The following is a 26,844-nucleotide window of genomic DNA, read 5'->3' as shown; positions in this document are numbered from 1 at the left end:
CAGTCAGATGAAGTGGCAATTTTCTTAAAATATTGAGCAGTTTGGTGCTGGGCAGAACATGTATTTGTACTCATAAACATAAACATGTTTTATGTAGCATTTAAAGATGAACTATGCAGCTCCAAAATGCTATAAAAATATAAACAAAATAATTTCAGGAATAAAGAAATGTAGCTAAAAGAAAATGGAGAGGAAGCAGAAAAGGCGCCAAGTTTCCTATGATGCAAGCAAGTTGATCATGGGTAAAACTTGGTTTTTGTGAATTTTTTTAGAGGAAGAGAGTAGCACATTTCAGGAAGTATTTAAATTAGAAGACAAGCAACTTTGGTAATTAATTCTGACTCTGACCTTTATCTAGTAGCCCCAGCCCAGGGTCGGCACTGAACCTTTCTTCAGTGATGACAACCGCATAGTGATGCCGAGTGAGAATGCGCTGGTGGAGCTGAAGCTCCCTTTTGCTGGAGGAAGGAGGCCTGTAGAGAACGGCCTTTCTGCCATGGCTGCCGAAGTGGATCTCAATTGACTCTTCGATCTACAGAAAGAAAGAAGGCATAAAAATTCAAGGAGAAAAAGGAGCACGTTTCCCTTGAAGGAGATCGTTAATGCAAATCGGGGGCCGTTCAGAAAGTTGTCTTTTAAGTTTTTCTCTGTAAAGGAATGACAGATCCTCTGAAAGGCTGACCAGGACAAAGCCAACCTCATCTGCGAGAACTAAAGGTGAACTGTATTTTTCTCATTATTCCAGAAGGATGAAAATTTCAGGCCATTAAAATACAGAGTTCCTGGAGGAATACCGTGGCATGGAAATACTGAGCTCAACTCTGGCTGAAAAATAGAAATTAATAGCAAAGCTTTTCATCTGCATTGTGCTTTTCTGTAGTAGTTCCAACTGCCTTATCTTTTAACAGTTCTTTTAGGTAAACACATTAGAGGAAATAGACTCAGGGAGGATGGATTTTGCACCGGAAGGACAGGGGAGTACAGCTGAGAAGCAATCCCAGAGCTCTCTGGAGACGCACAATGCTGCTGCTTCTCTCCATCAGGACGCAGCAAAATTTGAATGCATCTCAATGAGGCAGGATGGAACTTCATGTGAGAAGGGGAGGGTATCACTTAAGTATCATAATTTTAGGTTCTTCCTTCAGTGGTTTATTGCTCCTCCAAAGAAATATTCTTCTTTCTCACGCTGATGTTTGAAATACCGTTAACAAGAGGGAAGTTTTGGGACTTCCCTGGTGGCACAGTGTTTAAGAATCTGCCTGCCAATACAGGGGACACGGGTTCGAGCCCTGGTCCGGGAAGATCACACATGCCGCGGAGCAACTAAGCCCACAAGCCACAACTACTAAGCCCACGCGCCTAGAGCCCGTGCTCCACAACAAGAGAAGCCACCGCAATGAGAAGCACGCGCACCACGACGAAGAGTGGCCCTCACTCGCTGCAACTAGAGAAGGCCCGCGTGCAGCGACAAAGACCCAACGCAGCCAAAAATAAATAAATAAATTTATTAAAAAAAAAAAAGAGGGAAGTTTTGAATTGGCAAGTAGAAAGAATACTGACATTGAAATTCATTATACGGTTTAATGGCGGATACTATGTGTTTTCCTGAAAATCTGTGACTAAACCTTGATAAAGTAGACATTTTTTACCACTGGAAGGAGTGATGAAAGTGGATGGGGGTTAGAGGAAAAAAAAAAATGGGAGAGGCCAAAGAAGAGGAGACAAAGGGGTTGGAGGAGGCCGATGAGGGGGAAGAGGTAAAAAATGAAATTGGGAAGCCACATTACTTTTAGTGGCAGCTCTGAATCAAACTGTCCATTTCAGTGATCTAAGACACATTTTGTACCCTGTCTTTTCACTCCTTAAATTTCTTCATTATTTCCCATTACTGACCGAAACAATTCCACATCTTTATCAAGGAATGTAGGTCATTTGAACTTAGACCCCATCTTCCTTCTCTGGTCATGTTGTACTCTTAGTCATTTCCATTCGTGATCCCATTCTGCTCCTTCATACAGACTCCACTGTGCCTTCAACCAACAATTCCTTCCTCTCCATTCTTCTGTTTAGCAAACTCCAAATCAAACAGTACCTCTTTGGAAATTTTTCATTGAAATACATCCTTCCATCAGCATTTATGAAATTGTGTCTCTCCCTGATGTGAGTTCCTTAATGGGCAGCCTGCATTGTCCCTGTGTCTCTAGTACACATCGTACATGCTTAATAAATGAAGATATCTAGTAAATGAATGGACCGTAATGCTCTATCAAGATCTGATCTTTGAATATACATATGGAAAGAAGAAACAGCTTTAGCTTGTAAACCCTTTGAGGGCAGGAACCATATCCTATTTTCATTGCATACAAATGATGACTATCTGAAAATTCAGAGACAAAGCATGGTGTAGTGCAGAAGGACACAAACTCTGCAGCCAGGCTGCTGGCTTCGAATCCCCTGGTTCCACCGGCACTAATCATGTGACCTTGGACAGTACCTTCTTCCTAAGGCTGCTGTGAGGATTAAGGACTTAATATTTGTAAAGTGCTTAGAACTGTGCCTGGCATAAAGGAAGTCCTATATATGTGTTTTTAAAATAATCATATGTCAAAAAGAGCAGAGAGTCAGGAACACTGTTTCTGTATCTGAGCTTTGCCTGACACATGCTAACATAGACTCTTAATACGTGTGTGATGAATACAAAGGAAAGAAAGAGAACACCAGCTATCACACCTTCTGTGCATGGTACTTTGGGAAAACATGACCAGATATTTTCCCTTGTTAAAGGACATTGCATTTTATTGATAATGAAACTATTTAAACTCAAGAATTTAATTGCAAACTGGGACATAACTCCCCAGCAAATGTTGTAATTGTTCGTAGTGATAAACAATTAAGAAGGAGTATTTGAAACCAACTACTGGTTGAGCCTTTGGACTCAGGAATTAGAGGGAGACAGTAGCCCATAGGAGGCCAAAATAAACAAACATGCATCTAGGTGAAAGGGGAAGACGGATGCTTCCAAATATATCAGGGTCACTCAAGCGAAACACAGTGTCCAGATTTCCCTTCTCACATTATTTTCTTTCACAATCACAGGATGCCCCTCTCGATTACAGCTGGCTCGGGTACAGCGGTGATTTCACATGAGGACAGTGTATTTTCAAACTTTAAGTTCTTATTATTTTGAAAGATATAATCCCTCTTTCCCACCCCCATCCCCCAAACCATGATCAGTTTAAGTAAGAGCAGCATAGTTCTTACCAGCCTATCTTATAAAGAGCATATTTTATTTTATTTTATTTTTATTTATTTATTTTTTTTGCGGTACGCAGGCCTCTCACTGTTGTGGCCTCTCCCCAGCACAGGCTCTGGACGCGCAGGCTCAACGGCCATGGCTCACGGGCCCAGCCGCTCCGCGGCATGTGGGATCTTCCCGGCTCGGGGCACGAACCCGTGTCCCCTGCGTCGGCAGGCGGACTCTCAACCACTGTGCCACCAGGGAAGCCCAGAGAGCATATTTTAAATAAAGTGTTAATTACTGGCCATATTTTATCACAACCTTTATAACACACTGGAATTTTAACTCATGTCTCAGACTACAGAGAATAAATAGGAAATGAGTTTGTCTGTCAAATTATGTTGTCTTATCCTGCCAAATTATGTTGTATTATACAAACTGCCCCTGTCATAATATTTATAACACCCTGTATCAGCAGAATGGCCCAATACCAAGGGGCAAGAACGGTTTTACCTGGTGCAACAACAGGGGCATGCACTGCGGATGTGAAATACAGTTATGTCAACCGCACCAGCAAATGCGGGATTATCAAATGCCCGGAGCAGCACTTTTGGAAAGGAGAGCTCCTGATGACTCCTACAAGTTTGAGGGTATATTTTTAGTGGAAGAATACATTTAACCTGGCTATCACTACAACAACTGAACTTAAGACTTGCGGGTCTGCTGCGGAGAATTTAGAAAAGAATGTGTGTTACTGGATGTTGACACTCTGAAACCCGAGTCACTTCCCTTCTCTCCCTTCTTCCTGAGAGATCTGCAGAATAGCCCCTCAGAAATCACTTTGCTGGACTACACGAAAGTTGCTTTATAACCAAACACATTATTTTTATTGGAAGGACTTCAAAATCTGAAGCCTCTATGCCGCCTTAGATAGAGTGTCGTAATAAACTAGTTGGAGGGTTAGATGCAGCCATGTAAGGAATCAAAAATCTAGATTTGGATTCTGGCTCTGCCACTCGTGTGCTTCATCCAATGGGGAGAGTGATGTAATCTCCCCACATCAGAGTTTTCTCAGACGTATAGTTGAAGTAGCGAATCCTACTTCATGAGATTGTACGGTGAAATTAAATCAGTTTTCTATTTGAAAGTGTCCAACACAGCATCCCACCAATAAACGATGTCAAATATATACAAGTAAAATTGAATAAAAATCTATATCATATTGTAACTGCTTTTATATTAGGAATTCTGTAAGTTTTTCAATTAATATAGTTTGGTCTCTATCATAAAAAGCCTTTCTACAGTAAACTATATGCTTCTATATACCCTGATACATATTTTTCTCTGTCTGGTTTATCATCTTTTAAGGCAAAAATATGATTTCTTTATTATGTTTATTGTCTGTTTCCCCACACCATAAAAGAAGGTAAATGAAAGCATATACTTTTGTCTGTTTTGTTCACTTTTGTTTCCCCAGCCTTAGTCCTTGGCACATATGGGCACATAATAAATATTCTTTGAATGAATGAATACAAACATCTTTTTTTGCAATATGTAAAAGTCTTTTTTATAAATACTACCATGGAAGATTGAGATAGAAAGTGGTGAAAATTTGTATTAAGAAATTTGTTTCAAATGTAAAATTGATAGCTAGCGGGAAGCAGCCACATAGCACAGGGAGATAAGCTCAGTGCTCTGTGACCACCTAGAGGGGTGGGATAGGGAGGGTGGGAGGGAGACACAAGAGGGAAGAGATATGTGGATATATGTATATGTATGGCTGATTCACTTTGTTATAAAGCAGAAACTAACACAACATTGTAGAGCAATTATACTCCAATAAAGATGTTAAAAAAAATAAAAATAAAGCAATTTGTTTCAGTAGAATAGTGGCAAGAATGACAAAAATAGAGTCAAATACTTGAGCAAAGTAATGAATTTACAGTAAAAAAAAATCCAATAAAGAGCTATATTATAAAGGCACTATATTTCTCAGTTACTATTAACAAGTCTTTACCAAGACTTACCACAAAAGCAAGAAATACAGCTCTTGAAAATATATTAGAGATGAGAAATAAAACTTGTTTTTTTTCCATACGACAGAAAGATTTTTTCTGGATTTATTAAAGTAGCCACGTATTTATGACACTTTCTGATGCTCAAATACAAATCACATAGTAGACCTCGTATGTGTGTCATATACAACTAAAAGTCAAGTTGCCATGCTGTCTAGATTTTTGGCATTTTAGAAATATTATAGAGTCTATCACAGTGAATTACGTTTTAATTTTTCCACTACGAGAATAGAGAATTTTTTTCCGTTGGCAAGATGTACACTTATTTTAGAGAATTCAAGGAATAAAATGGATGGAGTTTTCCAGGATGCATATCCTATACATTTTCTACTTAAACACTATTTATAATTGTAGGACAGTTTAGGAACTGCAGGTTCCCTGGATATGCAAACAGAGCCTCAGAGAATGTTCCCTACTTAAATGAACATATAATGACCCGCGGCCTCCATCTCACAGCTGACTCAGCTGAACCTTGAGCCCATCATGGAACGATCACACATTTCTCAGAACTACTCCATGACAACTGAGCACCCTCTGAATGTACCCCCAAACTGTACTTTGGGGCTATCCCCACACCCAACATCCAATGTAAGGCAAATTTACCCATCTGTGGCTCTATGTAAGTTCTAAACAAAAGCAATAAAGTTTCAATATTAAAGAGCATCCACAATGTAGCTTTGAAGAAATAGCTATTGCCAAACCTCATCTTCACCTATTCCTCAATCTAATTTTCCCTTTGACACTCTTCACAATTTATAGTTACAGATTGCTTGTATACTGTCTGCCCTTCCTACAAGTCTGTATGTTTCATGAGGGCCTAGACTTGTCTGCTTTGGTCATTGTTGTACACACAGCCTACTGCCAGGTTCTAAATAAGAGTGAATGGGAGGATGAATGAGCAAATGAATAAACGCTAAATGCAAACTATGAGTTCATTACTTGCAAATATATGCATGCCCTTTCATTATTTTACTCACTGTCAGGTAAAAAAATCCACTAGAAAGTCTCCGTGGAGGCTTCGACATCCGCATCTCAAGTCATAAGATATCCATGGCCTCTCCATCCCTAATGACTCTCTCCTCCACTTCACTTCAACCACCCACTCCAATGGCCAAATCTTGCTTGATCTTTGTGGTCTCCCAAACAGTCCCATCTCTGAAATTATAAAATGCGATACTCCATTCTCTGATCACATTCATTTATTTCCAGATCTTCTCATTTATTCCTAATATATCAGTTCTTCAACCACTGGTCTTTCCCCCTAATGCCAACTTTCTGCTAGCCTCCTTTCACCTTCCTTCTCTGCATCTCAGATTCCAGGATCCAATACTCCCTACCCGGTACATTAAATTCCCTTGCTCCACTGTACGTGCATCACAGTCATATGGCAAAACCTCAAGCATGGACGAGCTGGAGACACAGCATTAAATAAGACAGGCAAGTCTCTGCCCTCACAGAAGTGACAGCCCATCAAGGAAAGCAGACATAAACATCTAGTTATAATAAATGATGACATGCCAGGTAAACCGGGAGGAAGAGGGTGCTGTGAAAACTCTGATCTGAGAGCGCCGAGGAAGATCTCTGCAACCCGCCTGACCTGCCCCTGGGCTGGGGTGCTGAGATCTGCTGAAGAAAAGGGCTCAGTTGGACAGATCCTGGTTGGCAAAGCCAATGCAGTCCTCACGCTCCCCAGACCATCCAACTATGCTTCCTGGGTCAATTCTCTCTCACATTCTCCAAAGTGACAAACTTTCCCACTCTCCAGCTACCTCCTTATTTCTACAGATTAACAGCCTCCTCCTGACAGAGGAAAGTAGCCATCTTAGAAGGAGACACACTGAGTTACACTACGTCTGTTTTGGCAAACCTATAGCCTATCAGCACAACCAGCATTTCCTCTTTTCTTCTGATTTCCAGAGAAGAAACCTGTCCACTTCTTATCGATGGTCAATCACTCTGCTTATTCTCCAGACTCCAGACTCCCCTTCCCTCCATGGGACGGGACCTGCACCAGTGGGAGGGAGCTGTGAAGGAGGAAAGGTTTCCAACACACTAGGAAGCCCCTTCGCGGGCGGAGACTGCGGGTGGCGGAGAGGGAAAGCTTCGGAACCGTGGAGGAGAGCACAGCAACGGGTGCGGAGGGCAAAGCGGAGAGATTCCCGCAAAGAGGATCAGGGCTGACCGGCACTCACCAGCCTGAGAGGCTTGTCTGCTCACCTGCCAGGGCGGGCGGGTCTGGGAGTTGAGGCTCGGGCTTCGGTCGGAGCACCGGGAGAGGACTGGCGGCGTGAACACAGCCTGCAGGGGGTTAGTGCGCCACGGCTGAACGGAAGGGAGTCCGGGGAAAAGTCTGGACCTGCCGAAGAGGCAAGAGACTTTTTCTTCCCTCTTTGTTTCCTGGTGCGCGAGGAGAGGGGATTAAGAGCGCTGCTTAAAGGAGCTCCAGAGACGGGCGCGAGCCGCGGCTAAAAGCGCGGACCCCAGAGACGGGCATGAGACGCTAAGGCTGCTGCTGCCGCCACCAAGAAACCTGTGTGCGAGCACAGGTCACTATCCACAACCCCCTTCCGGGGAGCCTGTGCAGCCCGCCACTGCCAGGGTCCCGGGATCCGGGATCCGCGGACAACTTCCCCGGGAGAACGACGGTGCGCCTCAGGCTGGTGCAGCGTCACGTCGGCTTCTGCCGCCGCAGACACGCCCCGCACTACGTGCCCCTCCCTCCCCCCCGGCCTGAGTGAGCCAGAGCCCCCGAATCAGCGGCTCCTTTAACCCTGTCCTGTCTGAGCGAAGAACAGATGCGCCCTCCGGCGACCTACACGAAGAGGCTGGGCCAAATCCAAAGCTGAGCCCCTGGGAGCTGTGAGAACAAAGAAGAGAAAGGGAAACACCTCCCAGCAGCCTCAGAAGCAGCGGATTAAAGCTACACAATCAACTTGATGTACCCTGCATCTGTGGAATACCTGAATAGACAACGTATCATCCCAAATTGAGGAGGTGGACTTTGAGAGCAAGATTTATGATTTTGTCCTCTTTTTGTGAGTGTGTACGTGTATGCTTCTGTGTGAGATTTTGTCTGTATAGCTTTGCTTCCACCATTTGTCCTAGGGTTCTATCCGTCCTTTTTTTTTAATTTTTTTTCTTTTTTTCCTTAATAATTATTGTTTTATTTTAATAACTTTATTATATTTTATCTTATTTTATTTTACTTTATCTTCTTTCTTTCTTTTTTTCCTTCCTTCCCTGCTCCCTCCCTCCCTCCTTTCTTTCTTTCTTTCTTCCTCTACTAATTCTTTCTTTCTAACTTTTTCTCCCTTTTATTCTGAGCCGTGTGGATGAAAGGCTCGTGGTGCTTCAGCCAGGAGTCAGTGCTGTGCCTCTGAGGTGAGAGAGCCAACTTCAGGACACTGTTCCACAAGAGACCTCCCAGCTCCACATAATAACAAATGGCAAAAATCTTCCAGAGATCTCCATCTCAACACCAGCACCCAGCTTCACTCAACGACCAGCAAGCTACAGTGCTGGACACCCTATGCCAAAACAACTAGCAAGACAGGAACACAACCCCACCCATTAGCAGAGAGGCTGCCTAAAATCATAAAAAAGGTCACAGACACCCCCAAACACACCACCGGATGCAGTCCTGCACACCAGAAAGACAAGATCCAGCCTCATCCACCACAACACAGGCAATAGTCCCCTCCACCAGGAAGCCTACACAACCCACTGAAACAACCTTAGCCACTGGGGACAGACACCAAAAACAATGGGAACTACGAACCTGCAGACTGCAAAAAGGAGACCCCAAACACAGTAAGATAAGCAAAATGAGAAGACAGAAAAACACACAGCAGATGAAGGAGCAAGATAAACACCCACCAGACCTAACAAATGAAGAGGAAATAGGCAGTCTACCTGAAAAAGAATTCAGAATAATGATAGTAAAGATGATCCAAAATCTTGGAAATAGAAGACAAAATGCAAGAAACATTTAACAAGGACCTAGAAGAACTAAAGATGAAACAAGCAACGATGAACAGCACAATAAATTAAATTAAAAATCCTCGAGATGGGATCAATAGCAGAATAACTGAGGCAGAAGAACGGATAAGTGACCTGGAAGATAAAGTAGTGGAAATAACTACTGCAGAGCAGAATAAAGAAAAAAGAATGAAAAGAACTGAGGACAGTCTCAGAGACGTCTGGGACAACATTAAACGCACCAACATTCGAATTATAGGTATTCCAGAAGAAGAAGAGAAAAAGAAAGGGACTGAGAAAATATTTGAAGAGATTATAGTTGAAAACTTCCCTAATATGGGAAAGGAAATAGTTAATCAAGTCCAGAGAGTCCCATACAGCATAAATCCAAGCAGAAATACGCAAAGACACATATTAATCAAACTGTCAAAAATTAAATACAATGAAAACATATTAAAAGCAGCAAGGGAAAAACAACAAATAACACACAAGGGAATCCCCATAAGGTTAAAAGCTGATCTTTCAGCAGAAACTCTGCAAGCCAGAAGGGACTGGCAGGACATATTTAAAGTGATGAAGGAGAAAAACCTGCAACCAAGGTTACTCTACCCAACAAGGATCTCATTCAGATTTGATGGAGAACTTAAAACCTTTACAGACAAGCAAAAGCTGAGAGAGTTCAGCATCAAAAAACCAGCTTTACAACAACTGCTAAAGGAACTTCTCTAGGCAAGAAACACAAGAGAAGGAAAAGACCTACAATAACGAACCCAAAACAATTAAGAAAATGGGAATAGGAACATAAATACTGATAATTACCTTAAATGTAAATGGAGTAAATGCTCCCACCAAAAGACACAGATTGGCTGAATGGATACAAAAACAAGACCCATATATTTGGTGTCGACAAGAGACCCAGTTCAGACCTACAGACACATACAGACTGAAAGTAAGGGGATGGAAAATGATATTTCATGCAAATGGAAACCAAAAGAAAGCTGGAGTAGCAATTCTCATATCAGACAAAATAGACTTTAAAATAAAGACTATTAGAAGAGACAAAGAAGGACACTACATAATGATCAAGGGATCGATCCAGAAGAAGATATAACAATTGTAAATATTAATGCACCCAACATACGAGCACCTCAATACATAAGGCAAATACTAACAGCCATAAAAGGGGAAATCGACAGTAACACATTCATAGTAAGGGACTTTAACACCCCACTTTCACCAATGGACAGATCATCCAAAATGAAAATAAATAAGGAAACACAAACTTTAAATGATACATTAAACAAGATGGACTTAATTGATATTTATAGGACATTCCAACCAAAAACATCAGAATACACATTTTTCTCAAGTGCTCATAGAACATTCTCCAGGATAGATCATATCTTGGGTCACAAATCAAATCTTGGTAAATTTAAGAAAATTGAAATTGTATCAAGTATCTTTCCGACCACAACGCTATGAGACTAGATATCAATTACAGGAAAAGATCAGGAAAAAATACAAACACTTGGAGGCTAAATAACGAAGTGATCACTGAAGAAATCAAAGAGGAAATTTAAAAATACCTAGAAACAAATGACAATGGAGACATGATGACCCAAAATCTATGGGATGCAGCAAAAGCAGTTCTAAGAGGGAAGTTTATAGCAATACAATCCTACCTTAAGAAACAGGAAACATCTCGAATAAACAACCTAGCCTTGCACCTAAAGCAATTAGAGAAAGAAGAACAAAAAAACCCCCAAAGTTAGCAGAAGGAAAGAAATCATAAAAATCAGATCAGAAATAAATGAAAAAGAAATGAAGGAAACAATAGCAAAGATCAATAAAACTAAAAGCTGGTTCTTTGAGAAGATAAACAAAATTGATAAACCATTAGACAGACTCATCAAGAAAAAAAGGGAGAAGACTCAAATCAATAGAATTAGAAATGAAAAAGAGGAAGTAACAACTGACACTGCAGAAACACAAAAGATCATAGGACATTACTACAAGCAACTCTATGCCAATAAAATGGACAACCTGGAAGAAATGGACAAATTCTTAGAAATGCACAACCTGCCAAGATTGAATCAGGAAGAAATAGAAAATATGAACAGACCAATCACAAGCACTGAAATTGAAACTGATTAAAAATCTTCCAACATACAAAAGACCAGGACCAGATGGCTTCACAGGCGAATTCTATCAAACATTTAGAGAAGAGCTAACACCTATCCTTCTCAAACTCTTCCAAAATATAGCAGAGGGAGGGACACTCCCAAACTCATTCTGCAAAGCCACCATCACCTTGATACCAAAACCAGACAAGAATGTCACAAAGAAAGAAAACTACAGGCCAATATCACTGATGAACATAGATGAAAAAATCCTCAACAAAATACTAGCAAACAGAATCCAACAGCACGTTGAAAGGATCATACACCATGATCAAGTGGGGTTTATTCCAGGAATGCAAGGATTCTTCAATATGCGCAAATCAATCAACGGAATACACCATATTAACAAATTGAAGGAGAAAAACCATGTGATCATCTCGATAGATGCAGAGAAAGCTTTTGACAAAATTCAACACTCATTTATGATAAAAACCCTGCAGAAAGTAGGCATAGAGGGAACTTTCCTCAACATAATAAAGGCCATATATGACAAACCCACAGCCAACATCGTCCTCAATGGTGAAAAACTGAAAGCATTTCCACTAAGATCAGGAACAAGACAAGGTTGCCCACTCTCACCACTCTTATTCAACATAGTTTTGGAAGTTTTAGCTACAGCAATCAGAGAGGAAAAGGAAATAAAAGGAATCCAAATCGGAAAAGAAGAACTAAAGCTGTCACTGTTTGCAGATGACATGATACAATACATAGAGATTCCTAAGGATGCTACCAGAAAACTACTAGAGCTAATCAATGAATTTGGTAAGGTAGCAGGATACAAAATTAATGCACAGAAATCTCTGGCATTCCTATACACTAATGATGAAAAATCTGAAAGTGAAATCAAGAAAACACTCCCATTTACCATTGCAACAAAAAGAATAAAATATCTAGGAATAAACCTACCTAAGGAAAGACCTGTATGCAGAAAATTATAAGACAGTGATGACAGAAATTAAAGATGATAAAAATAGATGGAGAGATATACCATGTTCTTGGATTGGAAGAATCAACAGTGTGAAAATGACTCTACTACCCAAAGCAATCTACAGATTCAATGCAATCCCTATCAAACTACCACTGGCATTTTTCACAGAACTAGAACAAAAAATATCACAATTTGTATGGAAACACAAAAGACCCCGAAGAGCCAAAGCAAACTTGAGAACAAAAAACGGAGCTGGAGGAATCAGGCTCCCTGTCTTCAGACTATACTACAAAGCTACAGTAATCAAGACAGTATGGTACTGACACAAAAACAGAAAGATAGATCAATGGAACAGGATAGAAAGCCCAGAGATAAACCCACGCACATATGGTCACCTTAACTTTGATAAAGGAGGCAGGAATGTACAGTGGAGAAAGGACAGCCTCTTCAATAAGTGGTGCTGGGAAAACTGGACAGGTACATATAAAAGTATGATATTAGATCACTCCCTAATACCATACACAAAAATAAGCTCAAAATGGATTGAAGACCTAAATGTAAGGCCAGAAACTATCAAACTCTTAGAGGAAAACATAGGCAGAACACTCTATGACATAAATCACAGCAAGATCCTTTTTGACCCACCTCCTACAGAAATGGACATAAAAACAAAAATAAACAAATGGGAACTAATGAAACTTTAAAGCTTTTGCACAGCAAAGGAAACCATAAACAAGATGAAAAGACAACCCTCAGAATGGGAGAAAATATTTGCAAATGAAGCAACTGACAAAGGATTAATCTCCAAAATTTATAAGCAGCTCATGCAGCTCAATAACAAGAAAACAAACAACCCAATCCAAAAATGGGCAGAAGATCTAAATAGACATTTCTCCAAAGAAGATATACAAACTGCCAACAAACACGTGAAAGAATGCTCAACATCATTAATCATTAGAGAAATGCAAATCAAAACTACAATGAGATATCATCTCACACCAGTCAGAATGGCCATCATCAAAAAATCTAGAAACAATAAATGCTGGAGAGGGTGTGGAGAAAAGGGAACCCTCTTACACTGTTGGTGGGAGTGTAAATTCATACAGCCACTGTGGAGAACAGTATGGAGGTTCCTTAAAAAACTACAAATAGAACTACCATATGACCCAGCAATCCCACTACTGGGCATATACCCTGAGAAAACCATAATTCAAAAAGAGTCATGTACCAAAATGTTCATTGCAGCTCTATTTATAATAGCCCAGAGATGGAAACAAACCTAAGTGTCCATCATCAGATGAATGGATAAAGAAGATGTGGCACATATATACAATGGAATATTACTCAGCCATAAAAAGAAACGAAATTGAGCTATTTGTAATGAGGTGGATAGACCTAGAGTCTGTCATACAGAGTGAAGTAAGTCAGAAAGAGAAAGACCGTATGCTAACACATATATATGGAATTTAAGGGAAAAAATGTCATGAAAAACCTAGGGGTAAGACAGGAATAAAGACACAGACCTACTAGAGAACGGACTTGAGGATATGGGGAGGGGGAACGGTAAGCTGTGACAAAGCGAGAGAGAGGCATGGACATATATACACTACCAAATGTAAGGTAGATAGCTAGTGGGAAGCAGCCGCATAGCACAGGGAGATTAGATCGGTGCTTTGTGACTGCCTGGAGGGGTGGGATAGGGAGGGTGGGAGGGAGGGAGATGCAAGAGGGAAGAGATATGGGAACATATGTATATGTATAACTGATTCACTTTGTTATAAAGCAGAAACTAACACACCATTTTAAAGCAATTATACTCCAATAAAGATGTACAAAAAAATATATATATATATATATTTGAACGCTTTCTATGTGTCAGGCATGGTTCTAGTCTCTGAGAAATACAATAGTGAAGAACCTGGATAAAGTTCTAGCTCTCACTGAGCTTACTTTTTAGTGGGAGGAGCAACAGACAATTAATGGTATCATGAAAGATAAGTTCCTACAGATATAAGATATCTGGTCAGGGCAAAGTGTCAAAGATGACCCAGAGGGCTTCCCTGGTGGCACAGTGGTTGAGGGTCCGCCTGCCGATGCAGGGGACGCGGGTTCGTGCCCCGGTCTGGGAGGATCCCACATGCCGCGGAGCGGCTGGGCCCGTGAGCCATGGCCGCTGAGCCTGTGCGTCCGGAGCCTGTGCTCCGCAATGGGAGAGGCACAATAGTGAGAGGCCCATGTACCGCAAAAAAAAAAAAAAAAAAAAAAAAATGACCCAGATGGTCATGTTGCTGTTGCTTGCATGTGTCATGAATGTTTTGTATGAAAGACAATGAGAGAAGAAAGATAATTCTTGGACAGAGAGAAAAGAAAAGAAGAGGTATTAAAACAGATGTCCTTGAAGGTCAGCAGCAGAGGTACTTTTTATTGTGAGTAGTAAATACGGTCAGGTAGGCAACAAGAAATAATTGGCAATGAAGATAAAAGTGGAGGTAATGCAACATGACTTATTATCTTGTTAAGTAGCTGGTAGGAAACCAAAACCTAGTTAGCAGTAGAGAATTTAAAAGCCAGGTCATGGAAGCAACCTAAATGCCCATCAACAGACAAATGGATAAAGAAGATGTGATACATATTGACAATGGAATATAACTCAGCCATAAAAAGGAACGAAATTGGGTCATTTGTAGAGACATGGATGGACCTAGAGACTGTGATACAGAGTGAAGTAAGTCAGAAAGAGGAAAACAAATATCATATATTAACACATATATGTGGAATCTAGAAAAATGGTACAGATGAACCGGTTTGCAAGGCAGAAATAGAGACACAGATGTAGAGAACAAACATATGGACACAAAGCAGGGAAAGCAGGGGGATGGGGGAGTGGGGGGATGAAATGGGAGATTGGGATTGACATGTATAAACTAATATGTATAAAATAGATAACTAATAAGAACCTGCTGTATATAAAATAAATACATAAAATTAAATTTAAAAAAATAAATAAAATGAAGCTATAATTGCAAAAAAAAAAAAAGTTGGTCACTTTATACTGGTCTTTCTACCTACGTACAACTTTGATGAACTTTGATGCCGTTTACAAAAAAACCATAGCAGGGAAGAGGTGGATGAGGAAAACTAGACTTACTAAGATAAAGTGAGGATGTTTTCTTGGTTTTCTGGATGGATGGGTACCATGATAGAATTTCAGAAGACCAGACTTCTACTACCTAAATCAGAGGATTTCCTAAGAACTATATGTCATGGTTCCCACAATGCAGAAAATAAGTTTTGTTGTTTTTTGGGTTTTTTTTTAATGGAAGCATTCAGTGACCTGGGTGACCATGCCACAAGAGGGAGACCTGAGATCTGTCTTAAGGAGGCATCTAATGGCACTGGGGGAACATTGGGCAGCAAAGCACTGAGAGGAGAGGTCAGTGAGTAAACAGAAATGGGGCAGGGTCCAACCCTTAAAACAATGACCGCCATTGAGGATACGACATAAACTAGTTAGAACCAACTAGATCCAAGATGGTGGACAAGTCGACTTCCCTTGAGCCTCAATAGACGCTCATTGTAATACATCAGCTAAATGACACACCCACAGGCACCATGATAGTTCCGGGGCCAACCATAAAAGGCCAAAAAGTAGGCTGTGGCCCAATTCTTGGCAGTTTCCACCCCTTCCCCAAAATACTGTAGTTGAAATAATCCTCTCACTCATTAGCCTATGAAATTACCCACCCCTATAAAAATACCCTGGGGCCTCTTGCCTTCCAAAATGGCCCACACTCTGTCTATGGAGTGTGTATCTCCCTGAATAAACCTTCATTCACTTTACTCTGGCTCGCTCTTGAATCTTTTCCTGTGCCAAGCCAAGAACCCACACTTGGCGGCTGTCCCAGGAACTTGCCTAAGTCCTGGGATGTGACGATCCTCTTGAGCCCCACCTTCCTTCCTGCAACAGAAGGAGAGGCAGCAACAGGACAGTCGCACCTCACAGTGTGAGGGAGAGGTCAGGTACAGAGGATGAAAGCATTCCAGAAGTGGCGTGAAAAGTCCCAAAGAAAGGATGTGCTGTGAAGATCTTAAGTAAACAGAGAGAGAGTCTGTAAGCCTGACACATGAGAAGAGGAGAGGGGCACAAAAGAGGAAAACAGAAGAGAACAGCAGGACAGAGCCTGACCCGGCCGTCCTAAGCTAGAAAATATTTAATGAGAGAAAACATCACATTGCCTTAGTCCACTGGGAACATCTGAAACACTGAGACTTAAGAGATATAGTATGATTTTTGCTCATCAGAAGAGACTTCCCACTCCACCTATAAAGTACGAAGCATATAACCTGATGGTAAACCATGAGAATGCCTCGGCCATCTCTGTCTAATGCCCTTCTCTGCCCTCCCAACTCAGAACCACACCGCGCCTTTCTAAGAGGGGTGCGCGGTATAGAGCCTGTGTAGCCAGAGGAAGAAGAGGAGTGCCTGGAGAAGAGCAACTTTCAAGACAGGAAAAAAAAAAAAGAAAAAAAGGCCACTTCTCAGCTCTTCAAACCCCAGCCAATGTACAGACAGGCTGGGCGTAGCTTCAATTGGGTGCAGCTCATTCCTTCCCCAGGCTGACCCGCACACAGAGCAGGAATCTTGGAGATAGTGAGAAACTGAAAACAAACCAAGAACACAAGAACAGGGGTTTCTCCTGGAGTCCCTATCTGGAGTCTGCTGCTGTGATTGCTTGCCTCCCCCCATGCCTGCAGTTGCTGACTGCTTATCTCACCCCCCTGAAGTGCTCATCCATTTCAACCAACACGGAGGAGCTTAGATTGCCTCTCTGCTTCTCCCAAATTTTTGTTCCTCTTTTCTAGCTGTTTTGAAGGTCATAGTAAGCATCTTTTTCAGCTTCCTCTGGAGGCTGTTCCTCCAACGAATTCAAGACTCCTTTCCTTGAGGTGCCACCCACGATGCACAGCTGTGGGCCATCGGTTTACTATTTGCTATAACTTTACAGACATAACAAAACCCAGCTGAGATTACAAAAACACAGGACTAGCTGGGAGATGGTGGTCATGATAACGTCCTTCGAGACATCTTTAAGAATTAGATAAAGCTTTGAATGAGATCAGAAGAGAATGTAAATTACTTTTTATTTTGGCACAGTTGATTTTACTTTCTATTTTGGATCAAATAAAAACCACTCTAAGTGTCCCTCTTTTGCCTTTTCTCCTTCCTTCTGCTTTCCTCTTTCTCTACAGTTCTTTCCCATTCTCAGTCTTCTATTAATCCGACACTTAATCACATAGAGCTTCAGAGGAGGAAGACGTTATTTGCTTTCCATCCTCAAACCCTGATAGCGTTTGCTGGTCTTAGAGTAACAGCTCCCCAGCCCCCTGAATCTTATCACAGTGTCAGCAGTAGTTAAAGGACATCCGTAAAAATATAACAAAATATAAAATCAACAATTCCCAATTATGAAATACCAAGCAGAGGACAAGGAGAGACCTTGTTCTTTTGAAAAATGTTAAAATAATAGCAAGTCTCTGTCCCCCATGCCAAAACAAGGAGTTAATTCTGCAATTCAACCTTAAAATAGAAGTCCATACAAAGGCAACATAACAGAAAGGAAAGAACACTGGGGTCATTACAACAATATCAATACCTAAGCAGCATACAATCTACCAAACAGTTTAATGGATGCCAGAGACCCTGAATCTAAGTCAGAGGCTTTGCCAGCAACACCCCAAGGACTTCTGAATCCTGAGTTTCCATTCTACTTCCCACCCCACTCCCCCATTCATTGTCTACTGACACCACTTAACCTCCACTAGGAGTACTTCCCTTTCCTCAACTGCAAATGAACATCAACCTCCCATCCTACTTTTCTCGCTGTTGTAAGGATCAAAGGAGACTCAAACAGTGAAATAAAATCTTTAGAAAATGTACAACCCCTCATAAATGTAAGGCGTATTTAAATATCTCTTAAAAAGTGATCACATTGGGACTTCCCTGGCGGTCCAGCGGTTGAGACTCTTGTGCTTTCACTGCAGGGGGCACGGGTTTGGTCCCTGGTTGGGGAGCTAAGATCCCGTGGCCAAAAAAAAGCAATGGCATAAATATCACTTAAAAAATGATAGCATAGGGCTTCCCTGGTGGCGCAGTGGTTGGGAGTCCGCCTGCCGATGCAGGGGACACGGGTTTGTGCCCCGGTCCGGGAAGATCCCACATGCCGCGGAGCGGCTGGGCCCGTGAGCCATGGCCGCTGAGCCTGCGCGTCCGGAGCCTGTGCTCCGCAACGGGAGAGGCCACAGCGGTGAGGGGCCCGCGTACCGCAAAAAAAAAAAAAAAGATAGCATAAAAGTGATCTTGACAAATTAAAATATTTTAAATTGTTAAAAGATAAACTGAGGCATATTTAAAATTTTAAGAGTTTATTTGAGCAAAAACCCATTCCAGTTGGACTGCACCAAACCTGAAGTGATTAGGAACATTCTGCCAACGGGAGCTGGGGAAAGACTTATATAGAGAAAGTATGGAAGCAGAGAAAGGAAATTATCGATGAGCTGTAGCCTAAAGCCTAGTTGGCTGTTTGTGACTGGTCATCCTTGGCATTTTGATTTCAGAACCCTGAGCCATTCACAGAATTAGATTTTGGTTTGCCTACAGAGGCCCACACAGCCTCACAGCCACCTCGGTCTAATGGGTTCCTTGTTTAATTAATTTAACAGAATTAAGACCCTACAAACTTCAGTCAAATGATTTCATAAGGGTTCTGTCACAAGGAGAATATTAAAGGGCTGTGTTTATATATTAGGGGCATTAAAGCATTTAAAAATAATCAATGGATCACCATTTCTACTATTCTTCTCTGCTAAAAATCCAGTGTCAGAGCAAACATATCATTATGAAAATAAAATATGGCCACTGACACCATATACACAATGGACACACTTTTTAGATTTGGGTGCCAGATAAAAATTAGGCAGTATGTTCATTGCACAACTAAATATGATTTAATGTCCTATAAATAAATTCACAACCAGGATACAAAAAGCCCTTAGCAAGATTACATTCCCTCTTTGGGGCTTAGAAATATGGTCACCATTGTTTGCTCTTAGGACCTTCCATAGGACTTACCTATTAACTTTTACTCACTTCATTCTCCACTTTAATCCTATTCCCTTCTCTGCACTGTCCCTACTACAAGGCTTGCTGCACATCCTCCCACCACCCATCCTTCCCAGTTTATGACCTCGACTCTCCTCCTAGCCATGCAGTCCTCTCTGCACTTCACCACTGCACACACTAAGACCCCAGGCGTCTGCATCAGGCCACCATGAAAAAACTTGTGGTGGCCAGCCAAGAATCTCTTCCAGCACCATGGCAAATATGCCCTCCCCTGGATAGAGAGTCCAGCCTAAATGAAACACCTGCTGGATGCAAGGATAGAATTCAGGCACTGAGATGGCGATTAAGATTCTCCATCCACTGTCGATCCAGTCACCACATTCATACTCCCAGGAGAGGTTCCTAAGGCCACTTCAAGTGTCTAATATTGTCAATCCATGCAGATAGCATCCCCGGCTCCTTTCATCTCCCCTCAGCACTCACATCCAAGTAGCACCCAGTTTATCTGGATTCTCCCCAGAAATCCAGGGTCCCCATGAATTGCACAGATGGTTAAGGATAGAAAGCCAACACACTCCATGCAGGTGGTCCTGCATCTATCTCCAGGGCAGCAAAGGTCAGCTCCAATTCTTGGGTGAATGAAAGGCTACAGGATAGAGGCACACATCTCACAAACCCAGAGGAACTCTGCCTCACCCTACCCATGTGGGGCTCAAAGTGTTGAAAAGAATGGGGGAACGCGTGTTAAACATCTAGACACCAAAGTCTGCAGAAAGGAAACATCCTGCCTTATATCAAATGTGTAGACCAAGTCTCCTTAAGTGCACATTTATGCCTTGGCACACATTTTTTGCTTGCTTACTCTGAGCACCCTTGTTCACTCAGAGTGAACAGAGTGGCTGTTCACTCTCTATGGTCTCCTCATCTTGTCCCTTCAGCTCCCTGGCCAGTACCAATACACAAGCTTGAGGACGACCCTGGGTAACTCTCCTCCCAGCCTGACTGAGCCCTGAGAGCGCTCTTCTCTGTGCTTCCCCATTAGAAGCCTCCATCCAGTCCACCCTGATCCTCTTCGCATTGCCAGATGCTGTACCATCACACCAACACCTCATAACACAACCTCACGTATTCCTGCTAAAATCTTAGAGCTCTCCAAATTACACACTCATTCTAGAATGTTTAAGTATTTCATGGCCAACTTTTTGCTTTAAAAATCAAAAATTGGCAGGAAATGACAATATCCAGTAATACCACAACATAAGCGCTATCTTTAGAGGAAGGAATAAGACATCATCTAATACTGTTATCAAATTTTCAACTCCCTAAACTCTATAATCCTTTCCGTAAGGGATTGCAGAATATCATTTGTTTGTTTTTTTTCTGTGACTGGCTAGAAAAGTAAGTTCTCTTGCTAGAAGTCCAGTTTATTTTTAAAGGGTCCACCAGATGATCTCATAGGTCAGGCCTAAAGAAGCAAGCATCTCTTCAAACACAACAGATTGCTTTGGTTTTCTCAGGAAAGCAGGAGGTAAGGACATCTTATAAATGGAGAAGGACCTGGATGAACCCAGTGGAGATCAGTGTTTAAGAACCCAATTGAAACCCCAAAAGAAGAATTCAAGGACTGCTGGCCACCACAGGAAGTCCTTTACTGGACACACAGCGTGAATTATACGAGTTCCCATTCATCCATTCATTCAACGTTTTATGTGCCAGGCATGGTGTAAACTTGATCCCTGCCCTGATCTAACTGCCAGTAATTTATTAGAAGGCTTTGTGTAAATGCTAGATTTCTCAGGGAGTGGTTGTATTATTGCAAGTACTTGGTTACTTTGTTCAGGGTTTTGCTAAGAATTGTGCTTAAGATCATGTGCACATCTTTGAATGATGAGACATCCTCTCATTTATATCACAGAGAAGGGCTCCTTTTAAAGTGTTGTTATTTTATATTAAAAGCAGGAGACAATTCTAGCTTCTTGAGGTTTCTATTTCTGACAGAAGATATTTTCACAAATACATTTTCTCTGCTCTACAGCAAACAAGTGTGTTTAAAGCAGACATAGTATTACTTTAACCATTGTTTCTTTAAAAGAAAAGTAATCAGCTTACCTCTTTTTGCCTCTATACTCCCCCATGAAAAAGAAAATTAACTGCTCCAAATCTATCTGCTCTAAAAATAGCTTATATATAGCGCTAAAATACATGGATAAATAGGTTTAGCTTATGTGTAGGAAGCTTCAGATGTGTTATTAATTTTCACTATTTACTCGGAAAAAATAATTAATAATAAATGGAGGAGTGAGGAAAAACCCATTTGAAATCACTTCTGCCCTCTGGGTGTGTCCAGTAGGGAAGGTTTACTGCTCAGTATGAAAACCGACTTTCTGGCTGATACTTTGCTAAAGTCAGGCAGTTCCTGCCTGCCACATAAAAGTTAATTTCCTGTTCCATTTTTCCTGAGGCATCTGTGCACTTTGGCTAAATTAATGCTAGATTTTCCACTAGGAAAGAAGCAGGCTTAAGGCTGAAACTATTGGAATGCTATTATACTTCCTATCACTTGTTAAAGAAACAGTGAAACTCAACTGTGACAGTGCCAATTTGGACTCCTAGTGGCATTTTCAAAAATAACTGTATAACCTGACATCTGTATAGCACACTATACTATAAGTTTTTAAAGAAAAGAAGGAGTATTCCTGGTACTCACAGTTATGCTGTATATATGCACTCTTCTCCCTCAGAGGCGCCAAGTGCAATGAGAATATTTTCATGGCCTTATTCTTTGGGACGTGTTAAATTAATTGAACAAGTAGGCCTGTAGACTGAGGTGGCTGTAATGCCAGTGGTCTATATAAGCAAATCAAAGTGGAGGTTTTGAAACTGACACTTAAGGACAACGAATCACAAGCAGCAAAGGAGGCTTTAAGTTGTGGCCAATCGATAATTTCCTTGCTCTGCTTCCTTCCACCTTTTCTCCGTAAAAGTCTCTCCCTGGGCTCGTGCCCTCGGAGCGTTCCTAGCCACTTCAGGTTTGGTGCTGCCCAATTGGAATCGACTTTTGCTCACATAAAGTCTTAAAATTTCCAATGTGTCTCAGTTTATCTTTTAACAAATGTGATAATGTTTAGTCGCCTGCCTTTTATAATCTTCATGTTTTCCAAAGCATTCTGCCTAATTCATGCCTAACTTGATCCCATATCATCCCTGTAACAGGCATTTCCACCCACATGCCGCAGTCCACGAAAATGAACCCCAAAGGGTCACTTGTCCATGGTCACTCAACTTTTCAGCATCGGTTCCGGGTCCCCATCTGTGTGTGTTCTCTTTTGCCTGGAGACCGTGAGTGGGGCGCAGCAGGATCTGCCTCAGATACACAGACTTTTAACAGGTGGTTCAGGAGGTTTCCAGAAGTCTACACCACCAGCCCGACACCATCCACTTTTTCTTATTGCAAAACCGACGAGAAACACCAGGATCCTGGAGCAATATTACTATTTAAATAAATTGTCCTTTCTTCCTATAGATTAGTCATTGTCATCAGGCTTTTTCCCTTGCCTGACTCTCCCATCCTGAATTGGCCACTCTTCCCCAGATGTCTCTCTTAGTCATAGTCAGAATGGCAGCAGATACCGGGTTCTTTTTGCCAAGATCAGCTGTAAGGTATGTTATAAGATATTGGCTATATTGGCTATAAAAAAGAATTAAAATATCAAAATTTGTAATAATTTACACTTTATAAATCAGGGAACACGTGCTGCATGCCCACTACTTGCAGGCAAACACTTTCTTGATTGGGAGAAGAAGGAAGTATTGTGCACAGCCCTGGAAAACCAGTGGAATGTGCCTGCGTTTGACTGCACTGAGAGTGTCAAGTGACAGACGGTTAGTATAGGACACACCGCTTTAAACATCTGCCTAAGCAAAATATAACGAAGAAAGCACATAGGCTGAGGATCAAAAATATGTACTATACGTGCATTATTGAAACAAATATAAGCCCTTTAAAGTGCTTGTTTTTGTGCAGAGCTTAAACCCAGCTTCTCAGGGGCAAGAAGGACACCATAATTTATTGAACACCAACTCTGGTCAGCCACCATGCTTACTGTTTTCAAACACATAATCAGTTTTCACAAGTAAGGCTTAGTTAGCTTCATTTTTCCAACGAGAAAATTGAGAGTTTAGAAGTCTAGGTAAAATTTGTCTATGTGCTATAGCTAGTAAATAACACATCTGGAATTTGAACCAATATGTAAGAAAGCCCATGTTTGTTCCACAACATTCTGATGCTCTATTAGACTGCTTATTCCGTATACTAAACAGGTTTGGAGTTAGAAGCCTTGCTGGGGATAGTCAGGTCTGTTCTCCCCATCAATATGCAGAGTCTCAGAGCCTCCCCCTTAAAGAGTTATTCTGATTGGGTTGCAGTACAAGCAAACTGGTGGGGGGTTCTGTTCAGAGTCCCCAAGTAAGGATTAGTGAAGCCAAATGCAGTTCCATTTCAGAACACATTGATAGGATCCATTCTGCACTTTCAAATTCATGTGCTCTTTTTAATTATTACTTTGGTTCATCTATTAAGTACCCATAGCCTCTATTAGTGAATTTAATTGAAAGTTGAATAAATTTTTTTCATTAAGATCCTTATATATAAACAAGACTCAATCAATACGTCTTCTATCATTATATTCCTTTTTTAACCCTGTGCCTGATAACCAAGATATTTTGGTTTGCATTTTGAACAAGTCTTTGTAAAGTACAAAGGTTGACAAAAGACTTTTACCTTGCAGATTTCCAACTTTGGTATAGTTTCTGTTAGAGAACATAAATCCTATTTTAGAACATGAGCTCATCGTTTTAGTGAGAATGGCTCCCTAGAAAAAATATCCAGTGGAAACCAAACAGAAAAGTAAAACCAAAACATTTTTTCACCCCAAAGGCCACAGACTCCAAGTTGATAATAGGAACCACTTTTTATAATGTCAGTGTATCCAGTGGTTTCCATCTCAGAGGGTTTATCTTATGAGAGTTTCCAATTCCATTAGAACAAGAAACAGAATTGCTTACAGAGAGAAAGGCAGAGGCTGTTGCCACTATTGTGCAAAAAAAAAAACCAAGAGAGAATGACACCTATAAACTGATAAATTCCTTGGTTCAAAGGAAATGTAACATAACTTGCTTAAATATGAGCTTCATCAAGACTTCATTAAAGTTTGTCTAATGTAAGCAAATTCGAATTTGTATAAAATTCTCTCAGTATGAACAATTTTTCATCCATGTGCATATTTCACTGTAAAAATTTAACATAGCTCTAATCAACTATCTCAGAGAGAGACTGGTTCAAGATGGCAGAGTAGAAGGATGTATGCTCACCCCCTATTGTAAGAGCACCGGAATCACAATTAACTGCTAAACAATCGTCGACAGGAAGACACTGGAACTCACCAAAAAAGGTACCCCACATCCAAAGACAAAGGAGAAGCCACAGTGAGACAGTAGGAGGGACGCAATCACGATAAAATCAAATCCCATAACCACTGGGTGGGTGACTCACAAACTGGAGAACAATTATACCACAGAAGTCCACCTACTGGAGTGAAGGTTCTGAGCCCCACGTCAGGCATCCCAACCTGTGCGTCCGGCAATGGGAGCAGGAATTCCCAGAGAATCGGACTTTGAAGACTAGCAGGATTTGATTGCAGGACTTAGACGGACTGAGGGAAACAGAGACTGCACAAAATAGTGTGTGAATCAGGACCAAGGGGAAAGGAGCAGTGACCTCATAGGAGACTGAACCAGACCTACTGCTAGTGTTGGAGGGTCTCCTGCAGTAGCAGAGGGTTGCTGTGGCTCACTGCGGGGACAAGGACACTGGCAGCAGAAGTTCCAGGAAGTACTCCTTGGCATGAGCCCTCTCAGAGTCCGCTATTAGCCACACCAAAGACCCAGTAGCCTCCGGTGCTGGGTCACCTCAGGCCAAACAACCAACAGGGAGGGAACTCAGCCCTACCCATCAGCAGACAAGTGGATTAAAGTTTTACTGAGCTCTGCCAACCAGAGCAACACCCAGCTCTACCCACCAGCAGTCCCTCCCATCAGGAAACTTACACAAGCTTCTTACATAGTCTCATCCACCAGAGGGCAGACAGCAGAAGCAAGAAGAACTACAAGCCTGCAGCTTGTGGAACGAAAACCACATTCACAGAAAGATACACAAAATGAAAAGGCAGAGGACTACATACCAGATGAAGTAACAAGATAAAACCCCAGAAAAACAATTAAATGAAGTGGAGATAGGCAACCTTCTAGAAAAAGAATTCAGAATAATGATAGTGAGGATGATCCAGGACCTTGGAAAAAGAATAGAGGCAAAGATCAAGAAGATGCAAGAAAGGTTTAACAAAGACCTAGAAGAATTAAAGAACAAAAGAACAGAGATGAACAATACAATAACTGAAATGAAAAATACACTAGACAGAATCAACAGCAGAATAACTGAAGCAGAAGAATGGATAAGCGACCTGGAAGACAGAATGGTGGAATTCACTGCCACGGAACAGAATAAGAAAAAAGAATGAAAAGAAATGAAGACAGCCTAAGAGACCTCTGGGACACCATTAAATGCACCAACATTCACATTATAGGGGTCCCAGAAGGAGAAGAGAGAGAGAAAGGACCAGAGAAAATATTTGAAGAGATTATAGTCAAAAACTTCCCTAACATGGTAAAGGAAATAGCCACCCAAGTCCAGAAAGCGCAAAGAGTCCCAGGCAGGAAAAACCCAAGGAGAAACATGCCGAGACACACAGTAATCAAATTGACAAAAATTGAAGACAAAGAAAAATTATTAAAAGCAATAAGGGAAAAACGACAAATAACACACACGGGAACTCCCCCATAAGGTTAAAAGCAGATTTCTCAGCAGAAACTCTACAAGCCAGAAGGGAGTGGCATGATATACTTAAAGTGATGAAAGGGAAGAACCTACAACCAAGATTACTCTACCTGGCAAGGATCTCATTCAGATTCGATGGAGAAATCAAAAGCTTTACAGACAAGCAAAAACTAAGAGAATTCAGCACCACCAAACCAGCTCTACAACAAATGCTAAAGGAAATTCTCTAAGTGGGAGACACAAGAGAAGAAAAGGACCCACAAAAACAAACCCAAAACAATTAAGAAAATGGTCGTAGGAACATACATATCGATAATTACCTTAAACATGAATGGATTAAATGCTCCAAACAAAAGACACAGGCTTGCTGAATGGATACAAAAACAAGACCCACACATATACTGTCTACAAGAGACCAACTTCAGACCTAGGG

The 26,844-nt window shown here is 41.3% G+C and overlaps 1 protein-coding gene across 3 annotated transcripts in view; it reads right to left on the bottom strand.

Annotated features, from left to right (window-relative positions):
• The window catches only part of CPED1 (cadherin like and PC-esterase domain containing 1), a 300,014-nt gene that overhangs the window by 261,604 nt on the left and 11,566 nt on the right, over nt 1-26,844 (bottom strand). For all 3 annotated transcript variants that reach the window (XM_029233388.1, XM_029233389.1, XM_029233387.1), the window contains one exon: nt 349-532. In XM_029233388.1, coding sequence (XP_029089221.1) covers nt 349-532 — 184 coding nt within the window. The remainder of the gene's footprint in view (nt 1-348; nt 533-26,844) is intronic.

This window comes from Monodon monoceros, unplaced genomic scaffold (assembly GCF_005190385.1).
Source record: "Monodon monoceros isolate NGI ecotype Baffin Bay Population unplaced genomic scaffold, NGI_Narwhal_1 Super_Scaffold_2, whole genome shotgun sequence".
Taxonomy (NCBI): Eukaryota; Metazoa; Chordata; class Mammalia; order Artiodactyla; family Monodontidae; genus Monodon; species Monodon monoceros.
The sequence above is the reverse complement of the archived record's forward strand: the minus strand, read 5'-3'. Positions and strand labels throughout refer to the sequence as shown.